Source organism: Palaemon carinicauda, chromosome 35, assembly GCF_036898095.1.
Source record: "Palaemon carinicauda isolate YSFRI2023 chromosome 35, ASM3689809v2, whole genome shotgun sequence".
In the NCBI taxonomy this organism is placed as follows: domain Eukaryota; kingdom Metazoa; phylum Arthropoda; class Malacostraca; order Decapoda; family Palaemonidae; genus Palaemon; species Palaemon carinicauda.
This window is the reverse complement of record NC_090759.1, coordinates 61,604,208-61,618,778: the sequence shown is the minus strand read 5'-3', so window position 1 is coordinate 61,618,778 and position 14,571 is coordinate 61,604,208. Positions and strand designations below refer to the sequence as shown.

At 38.9% G+C, this 14,571-nt stretch overlaps 1 protein-coding gene across 2 annotated transcripts in view; it reads left to right on the top strand.

Moving 5' to 3' along the window:
* The window catches only part of S6k (Ribosomal protein S6 kinase), a 142,629-nt gene extending 130,381 nt beyond the window's left edge, over window positions 1–12,248 (top strand). For both annotated transcript variants that reach the window (XM_068359148.1, XM_068359149.1), the window contains exon 11: window positions 4,155–12,248. In XM_068359148.1, the coding sequence (XP_068215249.1) occupies window positions 4,155–4,460 (306 nt within the window). In that variant the 3' untranslated portion in view covers window positions 4,461–12,248. The remainder of the gene's footprint in view (window positions 1–4,154) is intronic.
* Window positions 12,249–14,571: the final 2,323 nt, after the last annotated feature.

Sequence of the window (14,571 nt, the reverse complement as noted above, 5' to 3'; positions counted from 1 at the left end):
GGTTTATCACCAGGAGGAGTTTGGGGGAGACAGCCTTTGCTTTCCCTACTTTTAAGCTGGCTTATAGAGCGAGAGTCTGATATGACACGAGAGAAGTTCTCAGCTTGGGAGTTCCTGCCTCTGCCCAGATAGACTTCTCAAACCTCATAGACTCTCCCTGGCGCCTGGCCATGAGACGCTCCAAGATTTTATGGTCGACTTCAGAGCTATTTTCGAGCGTTTGAAGTTTTGCTGTACAATTATGTCATGCATAAACGAGGCTTTCAGGGATGGCTCCTATGATCTGACAGCCACGTTCTCTGCAGGAACAAGTCCCTCAGGGATGGCTCCAATGATCTGGCAGCCATGTTCACTGCAGGAGTACGTAAGAGGCAAGTGCGCTCAATGTGTTCATTGTCAAGACAAACTTCACGATGAAGTCTACCAGGCTGTCTTGACAGCATTTATGGAAGGCTACTGGATGGTCTCTCTCGACCTTCAGGAGGCATACTTCCACATTCCTATACACCCGGATTCCCAACCGTTTCTGAGGTTTGTTTACAGGAATGTGGGGCACCAGTTTCGAGCCCTGTGCTTTGGCCTCAGTCCTGCTCCTCTCGGGTTTACGAGGCTCATGAGGAATATGGCAAAATCCCTCCATCTATCGGGGATCCGAGCCTCCCTGTACTTGGACGACTGACTTCTCAGAGCATCGTCCAGTCTTCGCTGTCTGCAGGATCTACATTGGACGTTGAGTCTGGCCAGGGAGTTGGGACTTTTGGTCAACCTAAAAGTCCCAACTGATCCCATCCCAGATTATACTATATTTGGGGATGGAGATTCGCAGTCCAGTTTTTTTCGGGCTTTTCCGTCTGCCACCGAATAGAACAAGCCCTGCTCGAAGTCCAACTAATGCTGAAAAGAAATCGTTTGTTCAGTCAGGAGTTGGAACAGTCTCGTAGGGACTCTCTCATCCCTGGAGCAGTTTGTCTCACTAGGGAGACTACTCCTTCTGCCTCTCCGGTTCCATCTAGCCTCTCACTGGAACTAGGACAAGACGTTAGAGACGGTATCATTCCCAGTCTCCGAACCAGTAAAGGCATGCCTGAAATGGTGGGACGGCAATATCAGTCTGAGAGAGGGACTATCCCTAGCAGTCAAGAACCCAAACCACGTGTTGTTCTCAGACGCGTCGGATTTGGGTTGGGGTGCGACCCTGGACGGTCGGGAATGCTCGGGTCTGTGGACCTCAAGTCAGAAGAGCATGCACATCAACGGCAAGGAGCTATTAGCAGTCCACTTGGCCTTGATGATATTCGAAAGCTTCTTCGAAACTAAGTGGTAGAGGTCAACTCAGACAACACCACAACTTTGGCGTACATCTCCAAGCAAGGAGGCACACACTCCTTCACGCTGCTCGAGATCGCAAGGGACCTTTTCTTATGGTCAAGAAATCGAGGCATCTCCCTGTTGACGAGATTCATCCAGGGGGACTTGAACGTCTTGGCAGACTGTCTCAGTCGGAGGGGTCAGGTGATACACACGGAATGGACCCTCCACAAGGACGTGGGCAAGAGTCTTTGGGCTACTTGGGGTCAACCCACCATAGACCTCTTTGCCTCCTCGTTGACCAAAAGGTTACCAATCTATTGCTCTCCAGTCCTTTATACAGAAGCAATCCACATAAACGCGTTTCTACTGGATTGGTCTCTTCTGGTCTTATATGCATTCCCACCATTCAAGATAGTCAACAAGGTACTGCAGAAGTTCGCCTCTCACGAAGGGACAAGGTTAACGTTGGTTGTTACCCTCTGGCCCGCGAGAGAGTGGTTCACCGAGGTACTTCAATGGCTGGTAGACTTTCCAAGAAGTCTTCCTCTAAGGGTAGATCTGTTACGTCAGCCCCACGTAAAGAATGTCCATCAAAGCCTCCCCGCTCTTCGTCTGACTTCCTTCAGACTATCGAAAGACTCTCAAGAGCTCGAGGCTTTTCGAAGGAGGCAGCCAGTGCGATTGCAAGAGCGAGGAGAGCTTCTACCATTAGAGTATACCAGTCGAAGTGGGAAGTCTTTTGAGACTGGTGCAAGTCAGCATCTGTGTCCTCATCCAGTACCTCTGTAGCCCAAATCGCAGATTTTCTTTTACATCTGAGAAAGGTTTGCTCCCTTTCAGCTCCCACGATTAAGGGCTACAGGAGCATTTTGGCTTCGGTCTTTCGACATAGAGGCTTAGATCTTTCCAACATTAAAGATCTCCAAGATCTCCTTAAGTCTTTCGAGACCTCTAAGGAACGTCGTTTGGCAACTCCTGGATGGAACTTAGACGTGGTCATAAGGTTCCTCATGTCAGACAGGTTTGAGCCATTACATTCAGCCTCCCTGAAGGATCTCACCCTCAAGACACTTTTCCTAGTGTGCTTGGCTTCGGCTAAAAGGGTCAGTGAACTTCATGCCTTCAGTAAGAACATCGGTTTTTTCTACAGAAAAAGCCACTTGTTCACTTCAACTTGGTTTCCTGGCCAAAAAATGAACTGCCTTCTCGTCCTTGGCCTAAATCTTTTGATATTCCTTGCTTATCAGAGATCGTAGGCAACGAACTGGAAAGAGTATTATGTCCTGTTAGAGCTCTTAAGTTCTATTTAGCTCGTACTAAGTCATTACGAGGTAAATCTGAGGCATTATGGTGCTCAGTTGAGAAACCATCATTGCCTATGTCAAAGAATGCTTTGTCATATTTTATCAGATTTTTTAATACGAGAAGCTCATTCTCACTTGAATGAGAAAGACCGATGGTTGCTTAAGGTTAAGACGCACGAAGTTAGAACTATAGCAAACTCCGTGGCCTTCAAGCAAAATAAATCTCTGCAAAGTATTATGGACGCGACTTTTTGGAGAAGCAAGTCAGTGTTCGCGTCATTTTACTTAAAAGATGTCCAGACTCTTTACGAGGACTGCTACACACTAGGTCCATTCGTTGCAGCGAGTGCAGTAGTGGGTGAGGGTTCTACCACTACATTACCCTAATTCCAATATCCTTTTTAATCTGTCTCTTGAAATGTTTTTTAATATCGTTTTTTGGGATGTACGGAAGGCTAAGAAGCCTTTCGCATCCTTGTTGATTTGGCGGGTGGTCAAAGTCATTTCTTGAGAGCGCCCAGATTAGGGGTTTGATGAGGTCCTGTTAGTATGGGTTGCAACCCTTTATACTTCAGCTCCTGGGAGTCTTTCAGCATCCTAAGAGGATCGCTGGGCTTCGTGAGGAAGACAGACTTACAAGGTAGAGTAATCGTCTAAGTCAACTTCCTTACCAGGTACCTATATATTTTGGTTTTGTTATATTGATAACTGTCAAAAACTCTTAGCTTATACGCTGTAAACTTAATTAACTCTGGTCTCTACCCACCGCCTTGGGTGTGAATCAGCTATTATATATTCACCGGCTAAGTTAAATATTTAAAAATGATATTTTAATTATAAAATAAATTTTTGAATATACTTACCCGGTGAATATATAAATTAAAGGCCCTCCCTTCCTCCCCAATAGAGACGCAGCGGGACGAGAAGAATTGAAGGGTTTGTTTACATGCAAGAGTGGTATCTGGCCGATAGTTGGCGCTGGTGGTCACACCCGCAACCTTCATAGCGATCGCTCGCGAGTTTTTGAGTGTGTTTTCTGTCGAGCCGCTGAGTAGCAGCTATTATATATTCACCGGGTAAGTATATTCAAAAATTTATTTTATAATTAAAATATCATATTTCTAATAACGAAAGAAGGTTGCAAAGTTGGTAATTGGTTGGTTTGAAGTTTACCAACATTTGTTCTGACTGTATCATTTCTTTTGACAGCTCATATTTAAAGTAAAAAATTTCAAATTTTCTATATTTGTATAGTTGCAACTTCACATCCCATATTGTATTAGGCTCAAAAGCTGAAATGTAATTGGTTATGTATCCAAAGGAGTGTGTTTTGCAGAGTAATTTGTAATTTGACTTAGATTTTCCTATCTATTGTATAGTATTTGATTAGTTTTGCCATCAGAGCTTCTAGGTGAACATATTCAGTACATTCAAGAGTGAACAGTCCACAGAGAATATTTTTACCATATCAGTAAGTAGAATGTATAATTGTGCTCGAGCATTATCTGTCAAGAGGATCAATCAAACCTATATTTACAGGGTTTTACATATGTTGCTCCATCGGTTTTAGAAGAGATGACCCGCCCCAGTGTTGTGAAAGCCCGCTCACCTCGGAAGCCTTACACACCAAATTCAGCTGGTCCTTTTTCACCCCGTGCTGGGGCTCTTCAAAACCCCTTCACTTTTGCAAATGGAGCAGACAGTGCATCATCAGGACACTATGAACAGATGGACACTAGCAATTGCATACACCATGTGTCCCAAAATCAACACATACAACAAAGCCAGAACCACCCTTCGCAGCGACACCAACCCCAGCAGACAACATTTAACTGGAAGCATTAACCTTTATACCCTTTAGGAGATCATCAACATATTGAGCTGTAGCTTTCCTTCTTTGATGCTTGTGTTCCCTTCAGCATGTTTAGCATATTGCTGCAGTTATCTTTAGTTGCAGCTACTTCCAGTGCCTGCTTCCGACTAGCACTGGTCTAGTAAGAAATAATAGTGCAGTATCATTGCTAAGAAGTTAGCCTTTACTCTTATGTTGTAACAGTATTTATGCCAATATTTAAGCAGAGTTATAATATAATTGTCCCAACTAGTTGGTAGTTGTACTTTATGATAATCATCTTGGCATGCAGTGAGAATGAAATTAGTTGTGCCTTTTTTTTTCAATGTGTTTTGCTTGTGTTTTCTAAGGTGTGCTGGTCATCAACTTTGAGGCTTATCTTCCTTGCCAGCCAACTATATCAAGTCAAGAAAGCCTGATATTCGATCAGAAGTTGTAACGATACCCTTCACCATGATTTTTGACAGGGAAATGTGAGATTACCAATTTATAGAAGTCTGTTAAAGCATTAGGTGACCTTCCAGTCTTCTTAGACTTAGGAAGAGCAGTTTTGTATTGATTACCCTGTACACAACAATTTTTTATTAAGTTGTTTGATGTGATTTTGCATGGTATTTGTCATGCATAAGCAAGGTTATTCTGTTTGTGTTGATGCATAAATTAAGAATTGTTTAGACTGTTACCTTGTCAGTCCTCCACAAGTATAATTTATGTTTTCAGTGTGTTGATGTATCGTCGGTCACTTGTTCGCATTATGGTGAACGATAGATGTTGACCTTAAAGGTGATTGTCTGCACTTTGTTGTGTCATAGAATTAGAAAATGTTCAAGTGCTTTCATATTGATGAAAATAGGTGCAGTATTATGATTTGGTTTTAGAATAGCTTAGCGCAGTGCATACAAATCGTTAATTTAAACTTGCACCATAATAACATTATATCAAGACAGGTAAGTGTTTTGCCTTTAGAACTTTTTTATGCTATTTAGTCTGATGAGGCTGATGAAGAAGTTCCTTTTCATGGTAAGTTATACATTCAGTATCTGTGTAATAGTCAAGTGAATCCACAGTCTCTTGGTACTGGTACACATTTGGAAGCAGAATTACTACCTGGTTGTTGAGCATTGATACATTGTAGCTCATAAAGAGCCATAATCTGCATTATAATGGTGGTTTTGTGTATTTGATGTTGATAGTGATCAAATATGACTATTATGAAGAATGGTGTAGTTGTTTCTTTTCCAAAGGTATCAGTTTTTGTGTCGTGATGGAGGGTGAACATTTTATGAGAGTTATTTATGAAAACCTAGAATATCAGACAATTTTGATAGCCTTGCATAAATTGTATTACATCACTTGATTATTAGTGATTGATGCAAGACCTTGTCACTGTAGAAGGTCAGGAGAGGGCTTTAACTGTTTTGCTTTGCAGGGAAGAGGTTGCGCATTATTGAACATATTGTAGATTAGATATAGTTATTTTGTAGAGGTCAGTCTTTTTTTTTTTTTTTTAAGTTTGGGCAGGTGCTAATTCAATATTTATTTAATCAGAATGTCCAGATGAAAATAGCAGGTATTCTATAATTATTTAGGTTACCAGAGATTTAGAAAAAGTAGTGGCAAGAATCAGTTTTTGGAGGTTGAGACAAATTGTAATTATAATCAGAATAATTTCACATCTTGCATTTTCTACTTTACTTTAGGGTTGATAAAGAGTATAATTTTGCTTTGCAAACTGACCCATTTTAGTGTGTTTGAATGGATGGTCCAACTTTTATTGGGAAAAGTTCATGAAATTATGTAGTAAAACAGACAATTGATGGTAATTTTGATTTTGTAAGTGGGTTATTTTAGTCTGTAAATTCTAATGAAAGATTTAATTAGATAATGTATTAACTTTGTGCCATCAGCTCTCCTTAGAATTTAGGCCGTTTTTGCTGTATATCTCTTGCCTTATGTGTTATCCTTTTTTTCTGTGATGAACTGGACATGGCAGAAATGAATAGAAATAGATGGGTTCTCAAAAAAAGTATTTTTATAGCAAGATCTATGAATTTATCCATAGATCTTAGGGTAATTCAAGGCACAAATTTTTCATTATATGCCTCTTAGTATTAGATTTGTGGACATTTAACCTTTTGATTTCTCTAGGAATTCAGTCTGCCACAAGTTGTTAACTTTCTACCTTATCTGCGTCGCAAAGTTTGCGTGTGAGTTTTCTGTTGAGAAGTATGGGTCTGTATTCTACTCTTCATAGAGTATAGAAACTGTGTAAAATGAAAAAGGAAGTTAGGTATTCTTAATTTGTTGTGGGATCTTTTATTCCTATTCATTTTTGAGAAAACTATTAGGCAACCATTGTGTTGTGTTTAATCATTAGTAAGTAGAGAAAATGTCTGTACAATAGAGTAGACGTTTGAGGCAGTTGTAGATATATTACTTTGTTGGCTGTAAAACAGCTCTAAGTAGATTGTAATGAATACAAATAATTGGGTATTTTGGAAATTTTACATAGTATATACTGTTAAAGGGCAAATTTTTCCCCCCCTCTATAAACAATGGGTTACCTTCTAAAAAATTAATACAGTACCTTGCATTCTCCATGAGCTGATGGATTGCATTAGAGTGACAGTTATATTTATGAAAGATGTAAGTGTGATTATTTAAGAGAGGTTTTCAGTGCAATTGATGTTGAATGTCTTGACGTTATCTCCTCAATGGGTTTTGGGAGTGACAATGGATCCATATAGCTCTTGAGATAATTCTAGTACAGAAGTTTTCTATTGTTTCTTCACAAAAGGATTTTTGAGTACTGTACTTTGAATATTTTTACAGAATAGTTACTTTCGAGTTAGAGCCTGTTACTGCAAATTCTATATTTTACCTTCTGTTGAAATAAGCCGGAAGTACAGGTAAACAATCATTCATATTTGGCAGTTTTTTTGACAGAATCAAGAGCATTAGGATGGTCATTTAGATTTTTTTTATCCCCATGTAAGCTGATTTATTTCTTGTCATGATATTCTGGTACTAAGAATTGTTTTAAGATATGCATCATGAAATATTTTAGATCAAGTCATTTTTGGTAGATAATTAAGCATTGGCAACTAAGAAAGCAAAGTACAGTATTGTGGTTGTTAAAAGTGTATGTCCCCTTTACGAAGTATCTTTAGTTCATATGGAACGCCATACAGGGTATTTCTTAAGAATCTACTACAGGAGGTATCTCATCAGAATGGTAGGGTTTTGTGATGAATAAAGAGTTTGTCATATAAATAGGCAATTTCATTCTGGACATGACCCTGTTGTTTAAGTGAAGGTACTCTTTGAGGCTAATACAGTACATGAAGTGTCTATTTCTAAGCAGACTGCTCTTAGATGCTAAATAATAATTCTTAAGCTTTATTTCTGAAAACCCCTTTACAAAATATGTCCTTTATTTCATGAGTATTATCACTGATATTTCCATTTCTTAAGTTTTGTAATTGTGTGAAGTAATTAAAGATGTGTGTAGCTTCATGCCCATTTCATCTAAGATTATATATAGAAAGCATATCATGTATGATGAGATGTTGACAAATACATCATAGTATGCAGAAGATTTGGTGTGAATGAGTTTTTTTTTTTTTTTTTTTTTTTTTTTTTTTTTTTTTTTTTTTTTTTTTATATAAACAAATCATGATGTTACTGTTATTTAGAACTAACACTGATTGCTACCAATAGGAATACTACGTTCGTAAGCCGAAGGTATGATTTGGAATGAGGAGGAAATGTTTAGCTCTGTATGGGTACACATTTCCTTTGTACTTATTCTTTAGATATATTCAGGTTGTTCGTATACAATACCAGGTAAGTGATTTTATAAAACCTTTTTGTTTTTTATCTCTTTGCATTTGATTGAATATAGAGCAGGAGTTTTTTTTTTTATATTATGGCTTCAGCTCAATTGTTTATGTTACTGATTAATACAAAATAAGGAACGATTAAAGGCTGTCCAGCTAGTGTAAGAATAATAAAGGCTTCTTTGCTGTCTATTATTTTAAGGATTTAACGGGAACTTTTGCATATTTTGAACAACTTCAGAAGGGAATTCCAGTTTTAGAAGTAGCATATATATTAATACCTTTGTGGCAAGTAGACTAGAATTTTGGGTTGATGTAGTATTCCTGTTTACCTTATTATCATATTATGGTTATTATCGTTACCACTGTAGTGGTCATCCAAGTTTGTGTGTGTCTCTTTAAGGTAATGGTCACCTACGTCACATCCTGTTCTTATCAGTGTTGTGATGCGTATCAAAGCAAAATAACCAGACTCCCTTTTGATGGAAATATGATGTAAAAGTGGAGAGGTTTGTGAGAAAAGTATATATGTATATAGTTGTGTGTTAATATTTGTTAGTGATTTTTACAATCATACTGGCTACCTTTTATATAGGCACAAGAGTTTTGGTATGTGAATGCAATTCCCAAAGATAGGTCCCATGAGATAATGTGTTGAATTTAGTTAGGTGGTAATGATATTGAAAATTTATTTATTTTATTTAAAATTGAAATTATTTTGGTTATTGCTACCATTAGTATTATTGTATCATGATCAATTTTCTTTTTATTATTTTGATGTACTACCATTTTTGCTTTACATTTATTGCTTACCACTGTATCAACATTATGTATTAACTTTATTTATTATCATGAGTGTCCTCATTATGCAGTGATTTAATACTTAGTACAGTAGATTGTTCCGCTTGGTTTATGTCATTGTTAACTTTCATTATTAGTCAGTGTTCTTAGCATTGTAGGGAGTTAATTGGTCGAGAGAGTACTGATTAATAAACCTCCAGCACCATATCATAGTGTCAAAGCTGAGGACCTGGCAAATATGTCTTGACAATGAAATGGAAGTGCTGAAGAAGCCAAGAATATTTATCTTTGTATATAAACAGTATAAAAGTTCTATCCACTGGTGTAGAAATTTCCCGTGACTTGATTTTTTGCACGTAGTCCAGTTTCACTAGTTCTTCCAGTTGTGGCTTTATCAGCATGTTATACAATAAGTGCATTCCTTTTTTATTTAGGGGGATTTGGGGGAGGGAAGAGTAGAAAAATTTCTCTTGAATTAATGTTGCGGTGGACTGAACAGGTCACGGAATGTCACAAAGTCCTCTAATAAAGTTTGAGTGAGAAATGGCAACTCTTTAGAACCATTCTTTCATATTCTATTTTAGGGATTGAAGCAGAGTAACTATAAATCCTCATGAACGTCCTTACCCATGACCACTTGAACATCCTTTTTGCCATTTGTGGGTTGTAGCCTCGTGTTTAGCTATGCAAAAATACTTGACAGGTAAGAGAATTTCAGTGCTTGCTGAAATTGAGCCAAATGAGTACACTCATTGTAGGGTGCTGAAAACTTGCATTAAAGCTAGCCTAATCTATTTCCGTACCAGTTTACCTTATACTGCAAAACTTCTTTTTGTAGTTATGAATGTTTATTTAGAGCCACTTTTTTGGGAAGCTGTATCAGCTACCAGTAATGCTTTGAAGCTTGGGATAAGTAGCCTAGTATCAGGGCATTTTTACATTTATCATATGAAATTTGTTGCAGGAAAGACTGACACTAGATACCTTGGATGTTTTGCAGTTACAGAAGTTGATTATAATTTTCAATTTGATATCTTTTTAATTTTTATTGCAATCTGATTATGAACTGTTGGTTTATGAAGTACCCAGTGATTTAGCAGCTTCATGAAAATTTCCTGTTTGGTGTTTTTTAATGTCATCCTTTCTGCGATGAATAAGTAAAGGAAATCCTATATATTTTCCCCTTTGAGTTTTATTTTGTATACATCTATAATCCTTCAAGGAGTATGATTACTGAAGTAGCTGTTGCTCATTTTTTATTTTTATTAAGGACTTCTAGGAATAATAGTCCATTAGTGTATGTTGAACAGGGTTCTCAAGGATTAGCGAAATACAGATGCATGTGTAATTGTTTGAAATATGGGTCTCTCAATTTTGACCAATATTGTACATGTAACCTAAGAATTAGAAGTTATCATAAATATGATATTTGCATCTTTATTTGCTCCTCAACTTATGAGTTCTCAAGGAATTGGAACGAATGGACTTCGTTGCAGAATTTACATGTAATTTATTGAAAAGAAAGCTTGTTTTTGTTAATGGTCTTCTTTGAATTTAATATTAATTTTAATAGGACAATTTTATACCATTAGTTCATCTGTTCTCTTTATGAATGGTAGAAGTGTTTTAAATGGTCCTGGAGGCCGTTGTAGGCTTTAAGTTACCTGGTCCTGGAGGCCTGTTTTGCTGTATGATATTGTATCAGGTTTTGTGTAATGTTTTTGAAAGGCGACTTCTTGTCTTAAAAGATAAGGCAATATTTTATATGTAACTTTATGGTATAACTTTTGAGAGTTGAATGTGATTTGAATATGTGATGTGGTACTCATGGTGTGGGATGAAAAGAAAAGTAGCTGTTTTTGGCAAGAGCATAATTATTATTTTTCGGGAGCATTCCTTCAGGATTTAAGCATTTTGTCATCACAATCTTCTTGCCCTTACAGTATTTAGTTTAGTTGCTCTTGTAAGTAACACCAATTTTACTTGAGGACCTTTTCTTTACTATCAAATAAGCGACTTTATACATTTGTGACAAGGCAACGATCCATAGTTGGACATGTGTTGATAAAAATAAGAGAAATTTTTGTTTCTAACATACAATGTTGGTAATGAGGGTGTTAGGTATTGGCATTTTTATGATCAATTTTCATTACTAAGGTTTTTCAAATTAGTACATGTACAGATTTTGGTTTTAGCATGATTTTTTTTTTTTTTTGTATTGAATTACTGTTTGGCTTTATAATGATTTCATCTTTCTGGCAGAAATCCTTGAGTCAGTTTTCTGCTTGTGTTCTCATCCTCTTCCTAAAAACCTATCTTACTCATGTAATAGACATTAACAGATTGTTGACAAATGCGAATTTTAGAGAGGAGAATGCACCGGAGGACAAAATGGAGGGATTTATCCTCTGTTAACATAGAATGAGCTAGTGCTCTATTTCATTTTTATGTAGAGTATTTTTAAACATCTTGACTCTTAAAAGGCCAGTTGCCAACTGTCCTTTGTATTATAGAAGGATATTGTGCTCATGTGACGATCATACTCAGTAATGTAGTTTTTACCACCCTATTAGATATATACTTACAAGACCTTTATGCTTGCTCTTTAGCCATTACCAAACAATTTGACCTTTTAAAGCAGCTCAACAGAGCAGTATGGTCAAAACATATACAATACATACATAGATATATATATTCATATATATATAATATATACAGTATATACAGCATCTATATATTATTATATTGCTGTGTAGGCTTCATGGGGCTGATTGTTCTTCATGTGGGAAGTGCCGATGTACTTTTTTTCAGTTGGGAAATGTGTGTGGTGTGAATTTTGTGTAAAGAAAGATTGTTTACCATACCGTAAGGGGACAAGGGTCCCGTTTCCCTTGTATCAAACGGTTGTGCCTTTTTTGTATGTGAATAATGTGTAAATGTCATATATACATTATTCCTTATTGTATATTTCTTGGAATGCAAAGCAATACCAATATCTAAATGCTAATCTTTTTTGTCAAAATATTTGAAATTAAATGCGGAGAGTAGAAGCAGTTTTCTAACATTTTTAGCCCACGTGGCTTCAATTAACCCTGTATAAGTATCTTTTTGTTTTTGGAATTAAAGATTGTTTTTAGAGTTGATGTGTGTTTTAGTCCAACCAATTTTCACGAAGTTTTCTTTCAATGGCCATGGCTTTGTATGCTGTTTTTCGTGTCTATTGTTACAGAAGATATACTTAGAGAATTGCAGATGGGGTTACAATGCAGTTTGTGCCAAGTAATTTTAAATGGATTCTATAGCTAAAGTGGAAGAATACCTAGATATTGAGGGATTCAAAAACATGATTTTAGTTGATGGATTTTATTTAGTATTTGTTCTATGAAATATTGTTTATACAGATGAATTGAATAATTTGTTCAGTTTTTTAGGAAGAGTATTCTTAGAATAGTATTTCCCATTTGGAAAAGAATCTTTGGTTACTATATTTGTACATTGCCTTGCATTAATATAAAAGTACAGTACAACAAATGTATATATTATTGTCAATGAAGACTTTATTTTATTTTCACAATACTTTTAACTAGAATAGCTGGATCTATGGACGGCAGCGGTCTTCTTGTTTGCCATAGATCACCTGCCTTCCGATCCTGTGAGGGAGCAGTTTTGGTAACTGGTGCTGTTGGGAAGTAGAGTGGTAAACTTCCTGAAAGCCCAGGCTCTCACCCAATGGACCAACTGGATACTTTGGAACAGGGACACTGTGCTGTCCTCACTACCCAAGAAGATGCTGGACAGAGAGGCTCGCATCATGAACATGTCGGTCACAGAGGAGTTTCTTATCCCGGGACACCTGGAGACGTGATGCAAGACTAATCAAGACGTGATACTCCACAGGGCCTCTTCGAGTAAAGTCTTTCCATCGCCCCAGACCGGCTCATCCCCCTCAATCAGCGCACCTGCCATCTGGACCATTGCCAAACAGATGCTCCACAGCTACACGGCTCTCCCCCGGTGGCCCTGCTGCTCCAGCCTCTGTCCGCCTGAGACCCGCCCCTAACTGCTACCCCTGCAATGGTCACTTCCCTAGGAAGGAAGAGGTAGGACCAAAGGCACCCCTCCCCTTCAGACTCTGCTTGTTGGGGGTTGCCTCATCACGTTGGCGTAATTGTGCCGATTACGGTGCCGATCCTTGGACAGTGTAAGACTTGAAGGAAGGCTACCGTATCCGCTTCCAGGACATCTCACCCCGTTCATTAGGGGACCCACTTAGGAGGAGGGCTCTAAAAGTGGAGCTGGAGAAAATGTTACAGTAAGGTGCCATCCAGAGGGTGGACGATGGCTCACCGGGGTTTTTCAGCCGCCTTTTCCTTGTGGAGAAGGTCAAGACTCCCTTCAAGATAGAGACCTCCAGGACAGTCCTGGTGGCCATCAGGGAAGGGTACCTGAAGGATGCATATTTCCAAATCCCGGTACACTCATCCAGCAGGAAATTCCTCCAGTTCAAATAGGGGAGGGACATCCTCCAGTTTCGGACCATATGCTTCGGGTTGTTCACGGCCCTGCATGTGTTCACCAGTCTTTGTCCTGGTTTCACAGTGGGGTCACAGGAAGGGGATTTGACTCCTGTGGTACCTAGATGATTGGTTATTACTTTCCTCCTCAAGGGAGGTCTTGTTTAAGCAGAGGGACAAACTTTTGACTTTCTGTGAAGAACTGGGAATTGTGATCAACTGGAAGAAGTCTAAGATGTCCCCAGCGACGAAGACGGTTTACCTGGGGATGGAAATTTGTACAGCGGTAGCTAGGGTGTTCTCGTCGAGGGGGAGTCTTGACAGGCTGGATGTAGTCACCCGCCCTTTCCTTCAAGGATCCCCGGCACTCCTCGTGGACTGGCAGCACCTGGTGGGACACCTGGTCTCTGCAGAAGTTGGTACCTCAGGGCAGGATCAAGGTATGGCCACTCCAGAGGGAGGTCCACAGCAGGACGGTTTTTCCAGAGGAGAAAGTCCTCAACAAGTTTCCCCCATTCCAGGGAGGCTCTCCAGTGGTGGATGTATCGAAGGAACACACTGAAGGGAGTCTTCACTACGGAATCCTCCTCCGATGCTCCTGTTGTTTACAGATGCATCCAAGGAAGGATGGAGGCTCACCTACTCGAGGAGCCCCAGTCAGGGATTTGGACCCCCAAGGAGAAAGCTCTGCACATCAACGAGTTAGAACTTCAGACGGTTCAGAAGACACTTCAGTCCCTAGAAAGTCTGGTCTTGGGGAGAGCGGTAGCCCTAATGTGCGATAACGCCACGGTGGTGGCTTACATGAAAAAACAGGGGCTCCTCAGGTTTTGGACTCTGCAGCCTGACAGGAAATCCTGTAGTGGGCTGCAGACAGGGGGACGGCTCTGACAGCAAGATTCTTTCCAGGAAGAAGGAATGTGCTTGCAGACAGGCTCAGCATGAAGGGG